We start from the raw sequence: 22,950 nt of genomic DNA on the forward strand, positions 1-22,950 counted from the left end.
ATTAAAAAAAAAAAAAAAAGAACCTGCCTGAGAACAATCAGGACTATATTCACATGGCAAGAAACAATATAGATTTGGCAAAAACATCATCCACTGCATTTAACTAATGCTGTTAATATAAATTTTATTAGTTTTGTGGTCTCTTTTTATGTAATGTATATACTATTTGAGTTTTATATTCACAGAAGAACTCTAAGAATTAAAAAAAACTATGCTGAGTTTTTTGTGTTTTTCCACATTTCATTCATTTAACAAATATTTATTGAACACAGAGTATGGGCCAAATATTCTTTTAAGTGCTACATTCTGAAAAAATATAATAAAAATAGTTTAGGTCAAACACCACTGGGTCTACAGAAATTTTCTTCTTTTAAAGAAAAACTGCTTTACCACCTTAGATTTTATAAACATTACTGGACTCTCTGCAGGTAAGATGTTCTTCTTTTACTGCTCCCTGAGGCCAAACCCACCGGTACTGCTCTCTTCACCTGCCTGCCGTCATGGATGTGGGGGGATGTCCCGCCCCCAGCATTTCAGTGTGCTCGCTCCCCTCTGCTACTGCAACACCAGAGTGACCAACACAGACTGCCTGATGAATAGGCCTGTGCTCACATGGATGGCAGTATCCATCCATTCACTTCATACCACTAAGTTAAACAGAGGAATTATGCTTAACTCAACTGCTAAAAAATGATCACATTGAAAATTTGGTACCACACACTGTACTCAAAAGACAAAGGTTGTCACTCTGAAAATCTGGCTCTCTGTATGTACTGCAGGTCATACATGCATTTTCCTCCGTGTGCGTGTGTGTGTGTGTATGCGTGTGTGTGTGTGCACGCGCATGCTCGGTTGCATGCAACTCTTTGCAACCCTATGGACTGTAGCCCACGAGACTCCTCTGTCAACCACAAAAGCCCTGCTTGGCCTCAAAGAATGATCTGCTGCTGCTAAGTCGCTTCAGTCATGTCCAACTCCGTGCGACCCCATAGACGGCAGCCCACGAGGCTCCCCCGTCCCTGGGATTCTCCAGGCAAGAACACTGGAGTGGGTTGCCATTTCCTTCTCCAATGCATCAAAGTGAAAAGTGAAAGGGAAGTCGCTCAGTCACATCCAACTCTTTGCGACCCCATGGACTGCAGCCTACCAGGCTCCTCCATCCATGGGACTTCCCAGGCAAGAGTACTGGAGTGGGTTGCCACTGCCTTCTCCAAAGAATGATCTGGGACCAGTCAAACCCTTAACACTGCCAAAATCTCTCACTCACCTTTATAATCAAAAATGCTTTTCAGTTTAGCTTAAATGTGGGAAATATAAAGAGTCTTAAATGGTCTCCAAAAAATGTGTGTCTATGTTTCAAAAAGATAATATGTACGTATACTACTATCTGATGTGAAGAGCCAATTCACTGGAAAAGAACCTGATGCTGGGAAAGATTGAGGGCAAGAGAAGGGGGTGGCAGAGGATGAGACGGTTAGATAGCATCACCGACTCACTGGACATGAATTTGAGCAAATTCTAGGAGATAGTGAAGGACAGGGAAGCCTGGTGTGCTACAGTCCATGGGGTCACAAAGACTTAGTGACTGAACAAGTACATGAGTAAGGCCAATAACTGCAAAAACTGTAGCCCTAAATCTACAACTTTATAAGTTATACAAACAAAAATTTTAAATACAAAAATACTCAACAATTTATACCTTTCCAAAAAAACGATTTTAGCAAATCGTAAAGGTGGGTTCTTGTTAAAATAATTGAAATGAAATATAATTTAATAATTTTCATAGTCATAAAGTCCATTTTTCTTACCTGAATATAAAAAGTTGGGGGGAGCAGTATTCAGGATTTAAAATGCTAATTCTCTCCCTATAAAAGGCATTATACCCGAGGGTTTTTTCTTCTTCAGCTTCTCTGGTATGACTGTATCAGCCTGTATGTGTACTGCTCCCTACACAGACATTTTTACCATTAAAAAAAAATGCATTTAATATGAAAATCTCTGAAGCTACCACCACAAACCTTTGCAGCACTTCCTTTAAGATCAATACAAACTGGAATTCTTTTTTGTTTGCTTACTCTGGAGAAACTTTGTGTTAAAGGAAAAACAAACAATAGAAAGAGCATTAATAGTTCAAAAATAGCAGCACACAAAAATGATCTGAACATACTGAAGGAGAACATTTTCATTATAAAAGGTTCATGGTGCTGCATTAACTTCACTTTGGAAGAACGCCACTGGAAACCCAGATCCAGCAAGAGCTAATTAATGACTAAACAAAAGAAATTTCAGTCTGGACAACATATATGGAGTACTAATATGTGTAATTATGAAGTAGTCGTTTGAGCAATCAGAAAGTTGCATTAGCATAATTATTTCTGGCTCTGGGCTTTAAAAATATCAATATTAACTTAAAATGCAAAAAATCTCGTAATAGTTCACCTAATTATGTGAATACCAAAGTGATCATGAAATAAGAGTTGGTTCTCTAACAAATGTGCTCTGTGTTGAAGACATTTTTTCCTGTCCAGGATAAAAAAATCAAGCCTATCAACCTGCCAGTTACGCACAGGTACAGAATTTCTGTTTTTAATGTACTTTCTTCCTTACCTAGAGCCCACACATTAATATTCATTACTAAGAGTTGAAACTCCTTCTCTAACACAATCTACTACTTTTTCAAAAAAATTCTCAGACAAAAATACATTAAGTTTAGGTATAATACTAGAAAATGAAAAATGAAGCAAATGAATAAAACAAAATGATCAGAAGTCACCAAGGAGGGCAAGACCTTGGGGAAGTCGTATCTGAAACTGTTCTTGGAACAGAACTGCAGAAAGTATGTGCTCCGAGATCAAGGGATGGGCTTGGACTCCCAAGGCCACCACTTTCAGGTGCTTTATTTAACAACTCTGCGGTTCAAGTCTCCTCACATACCATGTAAGAATAATCACAAAACCCACCTCACAGGACTAGGTCAAGGAATAAACGTGAAGATTCACAGAAAGAACTCAACAGTGCCTAGCATGCAGGAGACGTTCAATAAATGGTAGCTGCCGTAATTATCATCATCATTATCATCTCCTGGGAAAAGAGTGTTTATGGCTGAGAAAGCATAAGCTAAAATTGATTTGTTTTTAGATACAACATTTATTTTGCAATTGCAAACAATATTCAAGAAGGGCAGGAGAGTTCACCTATCCCAATGAGTTAGAAAAGGTTAGAAGTGCTGAAGCAGGCCCTACAATCTCTTTTATTGCTAACAGTCTTCCTTTTCAGTGACTTTCAGCTTTACCAAAATTTGCAATGTGAACCCACAATACAAATTTTACATTAACTCTTTTTAACCAAAAACTAAATTACACAGTGGATCTGCCAAGTACCCTAATGTGGTTAAGGGTTATGGATCTTTGATTAAAAGCCTGAAAGACACACCACAGAATGAAAGTTCCTGTGAATCAATCAACAACGTAGAAGAAATGAAGCTCAGACAGAGCCAGGCCCTGTCAAGTGTGCTATCTTGACCAAGTTATTTCACCCTTTTTACCAACAGTCCCTCATCTGTAAAAGGAAACATGCTGCGTGTGAACAGGCACAATCTTGCCCCCCTTCTCTCAAGAGATGTACACACACCGGTCACAAGGTGGATTTTCTCCAGTAACCAACCACAAGTGTGACCACACAGGTGTGAGGAAGGGCGCTTCTCCAAAGTACAGAGGAGTCAGATTCTACCCAGGAATTCAATTGTGCACACCCAGCAAAGAGAGAACAACACGGGTGACAGAGAAAGACGACAGCTGACTTCTAATCCAAGCAACCCCGGCCGCCAGTCTCCTTAGCAAGCAGATGCTGCTCAGAGAGTGAGATGGAAAACACGCGACGGCTGTGCTCACAACTGCGCTCATGCAACGTGCCCCTCCCTACGCGAGAGCCTGGTCCTGCCAAGTGGAAGCGACAGGAGTGTCATGTGTGTCCAACACAGCTCCTAAATACCAGCCGACTCCCTCACGCGTCCTCCACTGAGACACGGTCATCCCCTCCAACCGCAGAGGGACTCCATGCCCTGAGCCCCTGGAGAGATTCCACCGGTCCTTAAGGCTGCCTGACCATGAACCCACCTTTCCCGGGAATCTGTCCCCCAGGTCTCAGTGGTGACATAAAGGACAGAAGGCTGAAGGACAAACGAATTGTTTTGTTTCTATTACCCCAGCCAGTAAAAAAAGTAAAAAGGCAGGTAACGATCACCACATAACACCCTACAGAATTAACAACTGCTGTCACTCAAAGACACCTCTATTTTTCCTGAAGCCAAAACTCAACAGGTAACAAAGCCAAAGTCCTCTATCCAGAAATACGGGCCAACCTTTGAATTCAGTTCTCTCATAGGATTTTTCGTCAGGGTTGAGCTGATAGATCACTGAAGGCGCCTCGGATCACAGGGGAGGAGGGCGGTGCCCTGGCCCCCACCAGCCGAGGCCCACCCCACCATGTCCCCAACCCCATGTTTTCAGCAGCAGTGACCACTCCTGCAAACAGCCCACAGCTCTCAGATCCCAGTCTCACACTGCACGGGTCAGAGGGAAACACACTTCAGTCACACTGGGACCTAAACCACAGTCTCCGAGGAGCTACGTGAGCTGAGGTTCTAGAAGAAAATGCAGAACAACTTCTTATCTGCCTTTTAATCTGGTCCTCTCTAAAAATTCCTTATTGGATATTTTATAATATATCTAAAATAATTGTAAGGTGGAACAAATCAATAATTGAGAGGTAAACAAATATGTGAAAGTTGAAGGCTGCATTCAAAAGTTCCAAAAATGTTTTGAAACCACTGATCTAAATAATCTACCAACTAAATTTCTGACACTGTTACCTCCAGCTTTATAACTCTTAAGATCACTAATTTTAATTCACTAAGCAATTACTGGTTTCAACTGAAATTTCAAGTCAAAGGTAAAATAAATTGCCAATTACATAAAAATGTAATATTGAAAAAATTGCTTTGTTACATGTATAAGTAAACCGAAACTGATGTATAATAACATAGCATCAAATCCTCTGTTTCAGGGATTACTAAGGAACATACTGAGTTTTTTAATATTTCATGACCTAGTTTGGACTTAGTGAACGGCTCCCAAATTTATTATTTTGCTGACAGAGTAACGATCTATGATTAATTTTCAGCACATTTACTTTGTTTTCACGTCTAAAATGTCTGAAACAATTAATAGATGACTGATTAAAACAACAGGACTCTAAACCAGCTGTTTGTCAAAGGTATCTTGTCTAAGGGGGGAAATATAGTTTATGCAAATAATCAATACATACATACCTTTAAAGAAGTTTAAAATCAGTTGAGACAAAACTATGAGGTTCTAGTGAGTATTTAAATATATAAACTAGGATAAGTGAAGAGACTCTCATGTAACCTCTTGTAACAAAACAAAAGCATTTTAGGTCAAGAATTTGAGCAGAACAATTTTTAAAAAATAAAGGTAAGTAGGCAGCAGTATTCTCTTCTTGTATTTTAATGACCGATATAGGGTAGGGTTTTGTATTTATAACTTGGAAGTAAATGCTGAACCAGCAATACGAACTGATTTAGACGGACTTCGCAAAACCAATGACCCCAGCCATGTGAACTAAAGAAACAGAATTCCCAGCCTGATGGACACAGACCCAAGTCTCATCACCACGTGAAATGGGTATCATCCTGAATTGAAACAGATTTCAAAAAAAAAGATGACAAAGCAATCCACCCTTAATATTAAGACTTCCAGATTAGGATTTACAAAAAAAAAAAAACATCATCCAAGAAGATAAAACTCTGACTCACTCTACTTCATCAACCTTCTAACTGGATATCAAATAAACAACCTACTACACAGCCTTCATTCTTCATACAAATGCCTTTCATTAAGGTAAACCAGTTAATTCTCCATGCAAACTTTCTTCTAGAGAGGACCAGAGCCATTTTGTTAAAAAGAAGCCTGCCCTTCTCAATTCTACGGAAACTTCACATTGTCAAGACACTGCATGGTCTATGAACACTGGGGCTGTTCCTCTATTTATGATAAGAACTAAGCTTTAACTGAGATGCAGATAAGAGTCAACCACCAAATGCAAGACACCATAATGCAGGAAAACACAAAGACAGAAACTCATGCTATCTTAGTAAGTCAGCGTGCACATTTGAGATTTTTCAATGCAGGCCAGGCAGATCAGAGATTGTTCAAAACAACATGTTGGTCTTTGTCAAATCCAGATTCAGTATTCTTCTCATTCACAATTTCCTAGTTCAGTATTTTGAATTTTAAGCTAACATATAGTAGTACTGCACAAGATGACCTAGCAAGTTTGCCCTTAAAAAAATGAATACCCCTAGAAATAGAAATTTATCTACCTCATTAGTGTTCCATCGGTGCCTCTCTTTGGGTAAACTTGAACATTTCGGCAGACATTCAAGCAGCTTTTTCGGTAAAAAGATTTTTACATGACTACTATTGCTGTTCCCATGATCATCTATAAAGAAGAAAACAGTAAATTCAGAGAAGATAATAGAGAAAAGCTCCTTTTAAGTACACTGGCATGGTCAGAAACAGCAGCTCAGTTTAGTCACTGGGAGACCAAGAGCATCATCCCTCTTAGTTAACAGAACTCACTGACACACTTTTCAGGTAGATGGCAGCAAGACTGTGGTCAAGAAGCTCTACAGTAAGATGGAGCTCTTGGCTCCATGGCGAGCAAGTGAACAGGGAATAGCCCAGCAGCTGCCCAGAACCTAAGCACTGCTTTTAAAGGTTCTTTCACGAGGTTTCCATGAAGTACATCAAAATCCCAAAATGAGTTAACCTCACAAAACCTAGAAATCTTCTGTTAACCAGGTGGAAAAGGTTGTTACATTTTTTAGGAAAGAGGAATTAAAATATAACTACTTACTCTCTTGATAAACTAATACTACTACTTCATCCTCTAAAATACAAATGGGACTTCTCCTTTCCAAAGAAAAGCACAAATCTGATAAATCTAAGGAATTTCAACCTGCAGGTAGCTACCTCAGTAATACAGAGGCTGGACTTTCTAGCCTAAGTCTAAAAGCATATTTTAATTAATTTGAGATATATATGCATATCTATACACTTGATGCATTTCATCAAAATGTAACTCTTCTAAATTAATGAGGGACAAGTTCAAGACTCTCAGACTAGATGGTATGTCTGACTACCTTTCCTTTATGTGTTATTTTATTCACTTATTTCTCTGAGTATCATTTCTTGTTTTATTCCTGTAAGAAAGTCCCTTTGCCTGGCTGCAAACTTCTTGCCAGGTTTGACACATTTAGGTCAAAGTTTCAAATTACCCACTCCAATTGTTTTTTAATGCCAAATGGAAGCTCCAATATCTACAGGGTACAAGGCATAACTGGGTACTAAGGAGCAACACATTAAAATACTGAAGACTGACTTAGCCCCCGCAAGTCATGGTTGACATAACTCACTCTGATATTAGGTGAAAAAGGGCTCCCAGTCAGGAGCCCAAGATTCTGGCCCAGTTCTGCTGCTTTCTAATTGTGTGACCTTGGGTAAGTTACTTAATATTTTCCTTTTTCCCAAATCAAGGAAAATGAGATCATCTCTAATTCTCCTCCAGGCACAGATCCCTACAGAATTTACTGTCACATTCAGTAACTTTAAATGCCTTAGAGTTAAACAACCTTATATAGGCACAGAGGTTTATCAGTTAAGAATGCTGAAAGTGAAATACAGTAAGTAATACATTTTTCCAATCATTTACTACAATTTTGTTTAGCACAGACTACTTTTTGAACATGTGAAAAACATAAAAGAATAAAAAATAATTTTACAGTCCTAATAAAATCTTCTCCAAACATTTTTCATCTGATTAACACATTTCTTCTCAAGGAAAAGATCTTAACAGGAAAATATTGGGCATAGTCATAAAGTCTAAAAAAATTTACTGCATCATATGGAGATATTTTATAGGAAGGAACTTAAGAGTTTTAGCGTACTAAATCTTTTTTGGTCCATGAACTACACAACCAATTGAATTATAATGCATATCCTCTATTTCTAAAAGCAGTATAAAAAAATTGAAAAATTTAAAAACTGACTGCTTTGAAGAATCCAAAATTTTAATTTAACAGCAGAATAAAATTAAACTTTTTAAAAAAATCTTGCTATGAAACTAAAAGAGAAAGTGTTTAACTAAAAGTTCATAGAAAGTTCTGTATGAATTACGCACTATAAAACCTTCGCAATTTTATGTGCTTATGTATGCTCCCTGCACTTCATCCTCCCAAGGGAGGTGCCATGGGCCATAAAACTTGAAAGCACAGAATTCCAAATCACATGAGCCTTCACCTCCCTTCTCTCTTCTCCTAAAGTGGTTTTACTCTGCTTTTTAAAAATCTCCCATGATGTGTACAATCCTGAAAATAGAGGTGATATTCTAACATCTATACTCAATTCTGATATTTACCAATTACAGGGTACCTTTTATGAAAACGGTACTATGCTACTATAGGCTTACTTTGAATTGTATATGACTAGCCATAGCTCTGAAAAACCTGTTCAAGTGTAATTCTGACAATGAACAGAACATTAAACCCAAGCTTCTAGTTCTATGTTTGTGATCATAACCTGATGTTAATTATCTGTCCTTTTAAGTCTCCTTGAAGAATCCCACTGTCCTGGGGCACAGAAAGCATGTGAGTGAGTGAGTGAGTGAGTGAGTGAGTGTGTGTGTGTGTGTGTGTGTGTGTGTGTGTGTGTGTAAACAGAGACAGAGGAAGCACTCTTTTCAACAGCACACCTAACTGCTAGAGAAAAGGCTTCCATCTTCTACTCTGATACAAAATCAGGCAGTGGTGAATGGGCCCACAGGCTTTTAAAGAGGAAAAGGAGAGTGGCTGGGTAAGCACTGTCTCAGCCGAGGTTCTAAATTTAGCACTTTATGGAGCTGTGCAGCCATGGGTTCAAAAGGAAGAGAAGTATGACAGGCCAATGGGTTTCCCTTAATCAGTTTTTAAACTGTGCTATTTCCAGAATTTCAGGTTCACGCTAAATATAAATTAGATGTCTTTAAGAAACATAACAATGGCTATATTTTCCCACAGTGCATTATGAAGATGGCAATTTTAATACTGGGAAAAGAATATCAGCAACTCCAATAGCCAAAACATTAAAACTCGTGTTTTCAGTTTTTCTAGTTAAAGTGGGATAAAAAGTAACTCTGCTTTCACATCAGACAAGAACTGCTCACATGGCTATATTGTGTTTTTTAATTAAATGTTGCTTTTTAATGTTTCTGGAGTAACTATAATTGATATAATAATTAGACAAAACATGTACCAGATATTAAATTCTTGTCTCAGTTCAAGGATTCTAACAGATCTTGAGTTAACACTGAAAATAAGCTATACGGGGGTTTCAACTGCATCTCAGTATTTAAACCCAAAGAGTAAAACTCTGACACTGCAAAATGGAAGTGTCAACCAAATACAGTAGAACATTTCATTATCATTATCTTGCAAAATCTGCGTGTATGATATATGACTTTACAAAATCATTTTCTAACCTACTTCACAATAAAAATAACTAGTGAAGCTCCTGAAATTGACAGATGATTTGTTTGGCTGACAGCTATAATTCTAGAGAATGAACCATTCTTTCCAGTCAACCTTCAAATATTTTCCATATAATAATTTTAGAGGCATAGTATAACTCAACTGGAACTTTCTAAAATGTACAAGAAAACTCATTCACTTAGTTAATTAGCCAAAACTTATTTTCATGGTTTATTTCTAAATTTGAGATTTCACATCATCAAATCCTTCATTTAAATCCAAAGAAATGTATTTGACCTTTTCTTTGGAACACACTGTTGACGGCTGCAAGGTAAGTCATAACTGTATTAACTCTAACCTGGAAATAATGCATCCATTTTTGGTTTTATGAATAATTATAAACTGTTATTCAATCAAGTTGATGATTAACCTCTCAACCTCTAGAACAAACTGTTCAAAATAAGTTGGTCTAATGGTGTATCAAATTGCGAAATCTTACTGGAAATATATTTGATCAACAACTTGGAGTGGTAAAATTAAATGGAAGCTCTACAATTTTCTGTTTAGCTCTAATTATTATGTGCTTAGATTTAATTAGTAGGATAGGAACTGATTCAGGAAAACATAAGCGCGTATTGTTAAATTCAACTCAGCACAGAGCTCACAGCAGCAAACACTGCCATTACTGACCTAAGACCTGCAAATCACTATTCATCCAAAGTAAATATTAATTAAGCACCAACTATGTGCCAAGCATGGGTATGATCTCCTCTTATTCCTTCCAGAGAAATTCTCCAAAATGAATTAAAACTCAGTTGTCATTATCCAAAGGATATTTAAAAGGCTAAAAAAAAAATTTTTTTAACAGAAATAAGTAACTCGTTTTGCTATTTCACAACCCCTTTCCTCTTCTTAGAGTGGGTGTGATCATCTGATTTTACCCTTTCTGTTTTCAGGTGGCCCAGACACCCTCTCCCTGACAATCACACTACCAAACCTCTGACCCGGGTTCAGGTCAGCTCAGACTCAGGTTTAATAAACTCCTCTATCTGAATTTACATTTTCGACCTAAAAACATGTAGGCGGGGGCAGATAAAGTGGGGGAGGCCCAGTAGCCTTGAGACCAACTACCATCAATTTGGGTTTGGGGCATCCTCTCCTGCTTCATTCCATTCAATTTTCATTTGAGCCACACGTAATCAAGTACATTTATCTTCTGCTGTTTATGAGGGAGCAGACATTTGTGAGACTCTATATCAGGCATCCAGAAAGGATTTTACATTAGACTCTCTCCTTGAATCCTCGCAATAACCCACCTGGGCATAATTATCCCCATTTTACAGATGAAGAATCTGAGGTTCAGATTAATTTGCCCAAGATCTACAGCTAGTAAGTGGCTCACATGGGATTGAGACATGACCTCTGGCTTTTCCACGATACCACAGGCTCCAATTCTATGGAATTTGACACTAGAATTCCCAAGTTGTGGTATTTTAGGATAGCTAACATTTGCAGAAAGCTCTGAGTTTCCCATGTGATTAAACTCTCTTCTTTTTTTAATCTTCACAGAAACTTTACGAGGGGAGTTTTGTTTTGCTACCCTCAGAAGGATTAAGTAACTCATCGAAGATCACACAGCAAGTTTAAGGCAGAACCCAGGTCTTCTCACTGCTGATCCCAGGCCTTCCTGCACTACAGCGATGGAGCCACTGTCACTGCCAAGCCCACCCCTTCCTGTAAGTCAAAAGCTTTCGAATCCTACCTTCTAGAGGTGGCACGGTGTTGAGAACACAGTAGGTGCTAGTTCCGCAGAATACACTTTGGGAAACGCTCTAAGGAAACAGAAAATAAAATGTAAAACTAATCTTTGAAAAAGATAAACACTGGCTCTTCTGTGATATTCCTGCCAAAGATGCAAAACCTGAATCTAATCATGAGGAAATATCGGACAAATCCAAATTGAGGAGCATTCCACAGAATGACTGGCCTGGAAACTAAGAGTGGCAAGGTCATGAAAGTCAAAAAAGGACTGAGAACCGTTCTGGATTAAAGGAGGCTGGAGAGACAATAAAGTGCAACCTAGGGTCCCACTGGGCCTCTCCCTACCAGGTCAGCACTGGGTCAACCAGCACCACTGGAAGAGCTCAGAGGATTCGACGGTACAGACGCCTGGGTGTTCACTCCTGATTTAGATTCCTGTATTGTGGTGATGGAAGAGAATGTTCTTGCTTGTAGGAAACACATAATAAAAGATCTGATGCTGACAGCACGTATCAGCAGCTTACTCTCACATAGTTCAAGAGGGAAAAAGTGTCCTTTGCACACTATATCTGTGATTTTTCTGTCAGCTTAAGAGTATTTCAAAATATAAAACATGTACATGGAAAAAGACACATACTGGTGAACCTGTATTACCTGCGTAATCTTTTAAGAGGGAGCAAACATGTGCTATAAGTAACTTGTTAGGAAATAGAACCAATGCCATTTCATTCTGCAGCTCAGTCAACATTCAACGACATTATTACCACTTCCCAACAGTAAGGCCCAAACCCAACCCATTCAAAAGGATGGATCTATGCGTGCCCACCAGCAGCACGGCAGGGGATGAGTCAGGAAGAAGCTAGAGGACCAGGTCTCTGCCCTCAGGATGCCGCAGGTAGATAAAATTACAAGCTTTCATATAAAAACCTACCCCATGGTAACTTAAAAAAAGGGGTGGGGGATTTCTTTGAGTCTCGCCAGCCAATGATTTGGGGTCCTTGTCTGTTCAGTTGCAGTATTAAATAAATTTCTAGACTATTCCTCCAGCACTATAAACCACAGATTTATATACCTAGAAAACCAAAGCTAGTTCAACAATCACCCTCAACATTTTATGTTTAAAATATAAAAAGCTCAGTTCTCTCACTTACTAGCTGTCCCTAGGAAAGTAATTTAACCTGTGTTACTTCATCAAAAAAAAAAGTACAGAAGATAACTCTATCCCCCAGCTGAGGGTAGCTGCAAGAATTGGATGGGGTAATGCATATGGTTGTGCTTTAGATTCAAAAGTACCACTCAAATATAAAACGCCATTGTTACTATGGCTCACAAGTATAATCCACAAAAATGCAAGCATTTTCTGAGAATAAGTTCATAACTGCCTGGATTTTTTGTGCAACAGTAAGGGTTGAAATCTGACTAAACTTACTTCTGTGAATTTCCAATTTTCCTCTCCATCGACGGTGAGCAAGTGCTTCACCACAGAGCAAGTCTTTCTCCACCCTGTAACCCCTAGCTACCAGGACAACCATCAGTTCCCAATTATTTATTTCTTCTTTCTGAAAAACTGTTCCAGGACTTTTACTGTCTTCCTTCTGCCTGATTTAATCAGTAGTGATAACTACCGATCACCAATCTAGGCCTGAGGATTGCTGTCCCTATGAACCATGGACTAACTTCAGAATTCACATTCCTTTGGAAAATTCAAAATTAGTCTCTCCCCCGACCCCCCAGTGTGGAATTCTAGGCTTCCGGCAACATCCGTGGGCGTCACCAGCAGCAGCCTTCTCATCACAGTAACACAACATCTCATCTTAATGTGGTTTCCAAATGGAAGCTGGAAATTTTATAATGTTAAAAAGAATGTTTTACATTCAAGACAACATTTTCTGGCTTTCTATTACCAAGAAAAAAAACAGACAGCTCAGGTTTGCCACCAATCATGACGTCTCACACAAGTTTTCAAAACCACTAATGGACAGAGGAACACATGAATGAATGGCTTCATAAGAACACCTTTCCACCTGACTTCAGAGTCTGATGACAGGCAAAATGTGTGGCAAAATATACTGAATAACAAACTGAAAGAAATGAACACAAAAAAACAACAAACAACATGCGGAACAGAAATATCAAGAGCAACCAACCATGATTTCCCAACATGCTACCATAACAAACGAAGTCTTAATAGTTAATTTGACCAGGAAAGAAACTTACTAAACCTGAGAGTGAAACTGAATGTCATCCTAACCTCAGAAACACAATGATCTCAAAGCAAACAAGGCAAAACAAGCTAACTCACATAAGCAATGGCTGCCTTGCAGTAAGCACCCAAGGGCCAGATCTGAGCTAGGTCCTGTCAAGGGACCCGAGGTCTATTTCTAGACCTGGCTCCGGAAGGGAGGGAGGAAGGTCTGTGGGTCTGTAGTTCTGAGCCCAGGACCACCACCCCTCACAGACAGGCCTGGGGAAGACAGTCAAGCTCTCAGTGCACAGGACAAAGGAGAGTGGGGAAACAAGCCAGCTCTGGGTCCAGTCTCCGTGCTGCCCTCATGCTGCCCTCGCTGGCTGGCTGTGAAGTCTGACTCAGTCACGCACACACCCCGCCCCCTGTTCCTCGGGAGCCTCTCCCACCCTGACCTCTGACATAGGTGAGCGGCCAGACTGGTGCCGCCTGAACAGGCTGCGCTTCTCTCCAGATGCACCCCTCTTTATCTCCTTCCAGGCGCCCCACACCTATTAAGAGAGCACTTCACATGCACCAGACACCATCCTGAGAGCTGGGACCCAGCAGGGAACAAGAGGAATGAAGGTCTGTCTCATGGAGTATCCGCCAGTGGGAGAGGTAGGTGGAGAGTGGGTTAAGAGCTGTGAAGGAAAACAGGGTGATGCGCCATGACGAGGAACCGGGCAGGGGACGCGCCACGATGAGGAACCAGGTAGGGGACGCGCCACGACCAGGAACCGGGTAGGGGACGCGCCATGATGAGGAACCAGGTAGGGGACGCGCCACGACAAGGGGACGCACCACGACGAGGAACCAGGTAGGGGACGCGCCACGACGAGGAACCAGGTGGGGACACTCCACGACGAGAAACCGGGTAGGGGACACTCCACAACGAGGAACCGGGTGGGAACAACAAGGAGCCGGGTAGGGGATGCACCCCGACGAGGAACCAGGTAGGGAAAGCTCTGCTCTGAAAGCATATCCACATGTGGGTCGAGGGAACTACCCGATTAGAGCATCAAGAAACCTTGACTTGAGCACTCACTAGGCTGAGCGGCTCTTAGTGTGGCTGCACTTCAGTCATCGAGAAAGATTTTTAAAGTTCTGGTGCCCAGGCTGCAATTCTGACCATGTAATGCACAGGGATGGAACCCAGGCAGCAGTATTTTTTAAAGGTTTCCAAGTGATCCCAAGATGTATCCAGGGATCGGAACCACTGAGATCAACAGCTGTGTGAGTTTTCTCCAGAGAGAAGTGGGAGGGTGACCTTGAGCAGGGCATCTCCACTGCAATGCACATGTGGGTCATCTGAGGATCTCTCAGCTTCTGACTCACGGGTCTGAGTGTGCCCGAGACTGTGCCTCTAGGAAGGCCCCATGACTCATGGTCACACCTGGGCTATCAGGAACTAGACGATCGGAAAGATCAGGAATTAATCTAATAAAGATCCTTCCAGTCCCAACACTTCAGATGGCACAATTCCATGAATTCCTAATGGCCTACGAAACAACTCTCGTCTGTGGACACAAACTATAATGCAAAACTGTACCAGGAAAGCCAAGCAACAGAAGCAATGGAAACTACAGGGATGGTCACTCAATTGAGTTCAGGTTCCATAGTCTGCCAGAAGTGCCCGAGAGGGGACAGAGGAGCTCCTGAAAATACACTCCCTGCTTTCAATAAGTACATTTAATTGGAGACAATGGTAAAAAGAAAAAAAAGTAATGAAATAATACATGATTTATTAAAGGCTGAAGTGAGTTGATAACTGTGGAAAACCAGTAACTATCTGTGTTTTGAGCACAAACTTTTCGGGGGCGCAGAATATGCTTTATCATTTTTGTCTCTCTTTAGAGAACCTAGGTCAGTGTGTTACACATAGCTACACTTATTTTATATATTTACATATACACACACACACACACACACACACACACTATATAGAATTCTGGATGATGGAATAAACGAAAGAAAATGCTGTATAACAAGAAATGATAAGTGGCTTTTGGACAGAGAAGCAGCATGATGAAAACTGCATTTACAGCTCTTTGACATAAGCACTGGCAATGTTTAAGACTCCACAGAGTCCCTTTAAAGCCGACTGAGGACCCACAGAAAGGCCACACTGAATGCAATAAACCAGTTGTATCAATTAAAAGTGACACGTCAAGAAGATTTTTGCCATGGAGTTTTAAACTGATTCTTGAAATTCACTGATCATTACATATGACGTGACATATAAATAATCAAAATGAAGGCAGAGTCCAAAATTCTCAGCACCTTTACTAGACTCACCAGTGTTGCCTAGCATTGTTAGGCAGGCTAACTCTTAGAACGAACTTTATCATGGCTCAAATACCATAAATATTTACTTCTTGCTCATGTAGAGTCCACAACAGTAAGTCAGAAGGCAGCTCTCCCCCCAGCCGTGGCTCTGGCCCCAGATCTCCTTCCATCCTAGGCACAAGCCTTCCTAGTTCACTGGGCTCTTCTGCAGCAGCCAGCAGACAGGAAAGGGCACGGAAATCCTGCAGAGGGAGGGCCCTGGGGCCAGGCCTGGAAGTGGCTCCCTTCTTGGCTCTCATGCCATTGGCTAGAATACGGCCACTAAGCCACGCCTAACCATCAGGGAGGCTGGGAGATGCGGTCTGGCTACCTGCCCGGGAAGAAGAGACCGGTTTTGTGATCAGCTCACAGACTCTGCCACAATGCCATTTGTAATTATTTTTTTTAATTACAGAAGAGTCAGTCCTCTCAAAAATGCATTCTGAACCTATAACCTCCACCTTTAATCCCTAAAGCCATCCAGCATCTAAACCCAATCTAGTAGTCTTTCTATACTGATAAATATTTTTCTATCATATTCAAAATAAGACTATACCTAGGGCATCCTTGAAGGATGTCTGGCTTTTCCAGTACTTAATGTCTGGCACATAATACAAGCTCAAATATTTGTTGAATTCATGGATGAACAACTTTCCCAGAAGTTCATGGAAAGGAAAAAGAGTGGTCCCATCTCTTGCCCTGGTGATGGCAGGGTTCACTGAATAATGACCATTAGTCTTTTCAAGAATCTCTGTCTCCCTCTTCTAAGGCCACCCCGGGTAGCCACCCATCCTCTGGTCCGTGAACAATCAAGCAACAAGACAAAAGTTCCTTCTGACCCACTAAGAAGAATGAAGGGCTGAAAATACCCTGCCATGTTCACGGACACCAACAGAATCAAGGCTACCATTTGTGGTGATAGCACAGGCCTGTTTAACAGAGGGCAACACAGGGCCTGTCAGAGACCAGCCTCGGGGGGCCTCCAGAAAACCCTCCCAGCTGATGACCTCAGCGACTAGAAAAACACCATGCACCCTAAACACAAACCACAAAGGGTCAGCAGGGGGAAAAATTACAAGGCATACTACAAAAATATTTCATGCTCACATATTACCCTCTTTTCAAGAAGTTTAAAATATACTGTAAGTGTGACTATAATAATCTTCCCAACACTCCTATGGGATAAAGACAAAATTAAAGTGTGTACTCAAGTTAAAAGGAGTGGTGGCTGTTCCCACTACTAGGGCCGGTGCAACAAGAAAGTGAGGCAGTAACCTCTAAGGTAAGTGGGGCACAAACCATTTTAGGCTCTCAAATTGAGTTCAACACCTAGAATTGAGTTCAAAAGCAAACAAGTTGCTAAAACAGACCACAAAACGGTTGTAGGTCTGAGATGCTTACACAGGAACTAATACTACAATCTATCAAGCCTGATTTATGACCTAAGAAATCACATTAATTGATTCACTATTACCAGAGATTCATGTAAAGCGTAAAGTGATTTAAGAATGAAAAAAAAAAATTCTTCCTAGCTATGAATCACAATATCATTAGAATTTTTATAAATTTAATTTGGCTAGGAAGCCAGTATACTCAATACTCTGAAAATAATCAAAGAGCATTTATTAAACATCCTCATTTGTATAAATAGATTCCAGCAGGACACATTCAGAAAAAAAAGCTACATGAAATTTAAAATTACACTTTTTTAGCAGCACTTATCATTACTAATACTGATAACTTTTTTAACTCCTCAAAGAGAGAGAGCTATCAACCCAATAGGCTAGGCATTTTATTTTATTTGGTATTATGTGCATTTAACAAAGGTTTCCCAGGTGGCTCAGTGGTAAAGAATTCACCTACCAATGCAGGAGATGCAGGTTCCATCCCTGGGTCAGGAAGATATCCTGGATAAGGAAATGACAACCCACCCCAGTATTCTTGCCTGGGAAATTCCCATGGACAGGTGGGCTACAATCCATGGAGTCACAAAGAGTTGGACACAACAATTAAACAACAACATTTAACAAGCACTTTCACATATAAAATCTTACTTTGGCCCAACAGGCAGCAGCGCAGACATTATGTCTATTCCAGACACCAAGGCCCAGGCACAGACACTGGTCGAGGGCCACAGGTGGGCCCTTGGCAGAACCCGGAGGAGGTCTCCCTGCAGGACTCCTGGGCTCTCTCCACACAACACAGGCTCTCCCCCTAATAATGCAGGGACTCAACGCAAAAGCTAGGGCAGAAAAAGTTCACAAGCTGCCGTGACAGAAAAGCTCCAGCATACGATGAACATGGAAGAATACCCAGGAATCCATACAGGGAGTTTGACACCCTAAAGGAAAGACCAGCTACACACAAGCCTGATGCCAACCTGATAAGAAGCTTTTCCTGATTCTCTAACATTTTCAGTCCACAAATCACAGATCACCTATCACTTGCTGTAGCCCCCTAACTAAAATCTCACCAAAACCAAAGGAGAGGAGGACACCATTTTGCCTAACAGAGCAGTAAGTGACATGCCTCCTAAATGGAACCCAGTGGCGTGGGGACTCACCTAATTCAAACGCAACCAGAACTAGAAAGGATACAAGACACACTCGAAGGCCAAAAGAGATTGGTCCACGCCTGAAAGCTCACACGCTTCTCTGTGAGAAGGACACCCAAGCCCAAACCCAAGCTGAATTACTGTTAAACCACTCAGTTCTACTGAGCTTGATCATCAGGTTGCCAAGCCCAGAGGAGGTCAGAAGCAACAAGTCAGAAGGCAAAGGACAGCAAGAGATGGACAGACAAGTGGAAGCAAGAGTGACAAGAGACAGCAAGGGCAGATTTTTGAAAAACTACACACAAGGACTTGAAAGGCACCACAGTTTGGGGTCATTTATCATAAAAGCAAACAGTCTACTCCAAAAGTCCTAAAAATAATCACAGCATTAAAATAAAGCCCAGTTCCATCACTTAGGTACAACATAATGAACCCAAGTTAACAAGCTACATGTGTGGTACAGTCTGTGTGTTCTACTAAACACGGGGGGAAAGTAGTACAGTTAATGCCTTCTGTCTGCAAATCTTACATTCCAAAAGATACTTCCATATGAATGACCTCATTTGATCCTCAACAACATCCTACAGCAAGCAGAGCAGATACCTCCACTGGCCAAGAATTTGCAGATAAATAATTCAATCTTAGCCAAGGCAGAGGGGTTATCAATGGCCATGATAATCCTGTTGTATTCCTCTGTGAATTCATCTCACAGGAGAGCGCACTTCCAGAGCACCTATGCCCCTCGAGAGGGGATGAAGAGAGAAGGCAGGCAGCTTCCTGAAAAGGGTCATCAGCGTGACATACCTGGAACTTCACCTTCAAAACCCCCATCCTGCCTCTGTGCCCCACAGCCCTCTTTCTAAAGAACCGTCCTTTGCTCTCTCATGCCATCACCCTCCCCTTGTAACGCCATGGGGGACTACCTGTGACCCCACCCCCTTAGTGAGCACACACTCCTGTGTAAGCTCCCCACCTTGAGTGTGCACTGGACTGACAGACTTGCTTCTCACAACAGAATGTGTCACTGAGACAACACCTCCATGATGAGGCAGCGTGTACAGTGCCTCCATCCGGCTGGCAGACGCTCCTCTGCTGGCTCTGATGAAGCAGCTGCCATGTTGGGGAGGCCCATGAGAACTATGGGACTCAGAAGAGTGTCCATCCCCAGCTGGGCCTTCAAATGTGACCCCAGCCCTGGCTGACAGCTTGACTTCAGGCTGTGAGGTCCTGAAGCAGAAGATCAAGCAAAGCCCTCCCTGAACTCCTGACCCACAGGGCCAGATAACAAGTGTGTCCTTTCTATAAACCGCTAAGTTTGTAGTAATTTGTTACAGCAGCAAAGATAACTAATACACCCATCAGGGCCTAGTAATTTCTTTTCTCAACTTCACTATTTAACTAAGTTGTTTCACTAAGTTGAGTTTTTCTCAACTTAGTCATTTCACTATCATTTGATCAACACTCTCCATTTACCACCAAAACTCTTGAAAGAATTATCTACTCTCTTTTGCTACCTTTTTCTCATCCTCTCAACTCACTATCAAACCAACAAAATCAGTACTTTTTTCTTAGTCTTTATTCTACTCAAACTCTTGGCATTATAATGGATAACTCCTTACAACCCTGTGTACTGAAGCATGTCTGATTTTGTGTTCTCATTCTCCCACCTCTCTGGCCATTCTTCCTGGTCCTCTCCCCCCGTCTGACACTTAAATGTAGGCATTCACCACATTTCTGCCCACAAATCCCCTCTTTTCTCTCATGACAATTTCACCCACTACTATGACTTCTACTAATTCATCTGAACTGATTCATTCCTTCCACCAACAGGCACTGGGCAGAGATGGAGCCACAAGAAAAGACAAATGAGGTCTCCACATTCATGAAACTTACTTTCTCCACCAGAGGCCCCTCCAAGTCTATTTACCACCCTTTTCCACCCTGTCCTGTGCCAGGAAGGCTGACCTCTACGGACGCCATCACCAGGCTCCTTTGCCGTCTGAAAGTTCAATGAAGAAGGAAAACAGGGTGACAGGAATGACTCCCTAATCTCTGATCTGCACTCCCAAAGGTCATACTGTGCACAGACATGCTACAACAACCCCAATTACACCTGAAATAGAAATGACATGTTTGCATCCAGTCACCCCAAAAGACGCTTACTCCTTGGAAGAAAAGTTATGACCAACCTAGATAGCATATTGAAAAGCAGAGACATTACTTTGACAACAAAGGTCCATCTAGTCACGGCTATGGTTTTTCCTGTGGTCATGTATAGATGTGAGAGTTGGACTGTGAAGAAAGCTGAGCGCCAAAGAATCGATGCTTTTGAACTGTGGTGCTGTGGAGAAGACTCTTCAGAGTCCCTTGGACTGCAAGGACATCCAACCAGTCCATTCTGAAGGAGATCAGTCCTGGGTGTTCTTTGGAAGGACTGATGCTAAAGCTGAAACTCCAGTACTTTGGCCACCTCATGCGAAGAGTTGACTCATTGGAAAAGACCCTGATGCTGGGAGGGATTGGGGGCAGGAGGAGAAGGGGACAACAGAGGATGAGATGGCCGGATGGCCTCACTGACTCGATGGACATGAGTTTGGGTGAACTCCAGGAATTGGTGATAGACAGGGAGGCCTGGCGTGATGCAATTCATGGGGTCACAAAGAGTCAGACACGACTGAGCAACTGAACTGAACTGTACCCCAAAACATGGGCTTCCCTTGTGGCTCAGCTGGTAAAGAATCCACTTGCAATGCAGGAGACCTGGATTCAATCCCTGGGTTGGGAAGATCCCCTGGAGAAAGGAAAGGCCACCCACTCCAGTATTCTGGCCTGCACAATCCCAAGGACTAACTATACAGTCCATAGAGTCGTGAAGAGTTGGACGTGACAGCAACTTTCACTTTCACCCCAAACAATATCCCTCGTCACCCCTCACTCAGTTAATGGCCTCACCTGACACCAGTTGAGGTGCAAAAGCTAGAAGTCACCTTCACCTCTTCTCATCCCTCAGAGCCCATGGTCAGTCAGTCACAAAAGTGTGTTTCTCTCGTACATCCACATACAACTCAATCACACCAGCTTCTTTTTCCAATTGACTGCTACAGACATTCTCGTCAGGAGCTGTTTCCTGCCAACTCCAGTCCTTCCTCTTTGCACAGTCATTCATTCGAACAACATTTACAGGTGCCAGGTGCTCAAGCCTCTGGCCACTGAAGATGTAGCTCTAACTGAAGGAGAAAGAGCAGTAAGCCAGCAGCATCAACACAACCATAATGTGCCGTGAGCAGGAACACCATGAAGTGCTACAAGTGCACCAGGAAGGGTGTACAATCCAACCTGAAAAGAAAGGCAAGGCCCAGAGGGCTTCTCAACAAGTGTGATTTAAGGAGGGACCCAGAGGACAAGCGGAGGCAGTGGACAGAGCAAATGCGTGAGTACGTGTGTATATGTTTTAGAGGAAAGCGCACCTTCTAAGCCAAGGCGATGACAACGTGCAAGACGTAAAACCAAGAGAAAGCGTGGTGCCCTGGGACAACCAGAATCTAAAAGAACTGACCACAGCTGGAAAACAGAAAGGAAGCTGGAGCAGTAAGCAGGTGGCCCTTATTAGCACCTTCAAGGAAAAGGGATTCGCCAATCAACCCCACTCCTATGCTAAAGAAGTAACTCTAGAAGCTGCGCCCAAAGCAGAGAGAACAGAGGCCAGACTCCTCAGTGTGCCTTCCCAGCCTCTACACCCGCCCCCCACCTACTTCTCCAGGCTCATCTACCCACACGCACCAGGAATCCCAGCCCCAGGACTCCTGGCTGTGAGCCTCTGCCTCATCTCCTCCACTAGGAAACTCTCCTCAAACCACCATGTTTGCCTGTCAAGGATGCGGCCGAATTCTACCACTTTCCAGAAGTCCTCCTGGGTCCTCCCAGAGCCTGATGACAGCATTCCTTGCATCTGCATCTGCTCCCCTGCATACCGGAAGCTTCTGGAATATTATGAACAGAAGTGAATCCTAATTTCCAAGACTAGGGAAAATGTTCAGAAAAATATTTGATTTACCAGTATTACACTCCTAAGTAAACAACCAAAGAAGGTCATGAAAAAAACAAGTATTTTTGAATTGTATAAAAACAATCAACCAAAAGCCTAGATTTCTGTATGTTTTCAGAAAGTATCTCTAAATAAAGATGGCTACACACTGCCTGATAAGATTAAAAAACAGTGAGTAAAAAAGCTCAGAAAGGCTAAGTTACTTGCTCAAAACAAAATCACAAGGCACCTAAGGGTTAAAGACCAGAGTCAAGTCTTCAGATCACATCAGTCGCTCAGTCGTGTCCGACTCTTTGCGACCCCATGAATCGCAGCACGCCAGGCCTCCCTGTCCATCACCAACTCCCGGAGTTCACTGAGACTCACGTCCATCGAGTCAGTGATGCCATCTAGCCATCTCATCCTCTGTCTTCAGGGACCCCTCAAAAGCTACAAGCAGCCAGATATACCCAGGA

At 41.9% G+C, this 22,950-nt stretch overlaps 1 protein-coding gene across 2 annotated transcripts in view; it reads right to left on the bottom strand.

Annotated features, from left to right (window-relative positions):
- LOC129653099 (calmodulin-binding transcription activator 1-like) overlaps positions 1 to 22,950 on the bottom strand; it is an 84,582-nt gene that overhangs the window by 42,927 nt on the left and 18,705 nt on the right. For both annotated transcript variants that reach the window (XM_055582418.1, XM_055582417.1), the window contains exons 2-3: positions 11,346 to 11,415; positions 6,401 to 6,519 (exon numbers count right to left, since the gene is read on the bottom strand). In XM_055582418.1, the coding sequence (XP_055438393.1) occupies positions 6,401 to 6,519; positions 11,346 to 11,415 (189 nt within the window). The remainder of the gene's footprint in view (positions 1 to 6,400; positions 6,520 to 11,345; positions 11,416 to 22,950) is intronic.

This window comes from Bubalus kerabau, chromosome 5 (assembly GCF_029407905.1).
Source record: "Bubalus kerabau isolate K-KA32 ecotype Philippines breed swamp buffalo chromosome 5, PCC_UOA_SB_1v2, whole genome shotgun sequence".
NCBI lineage: Eukaryota > Metazoa > Chordata > Mammalia > Artiodactyla > Bovidae > Bubalus > Bubalus kerabau.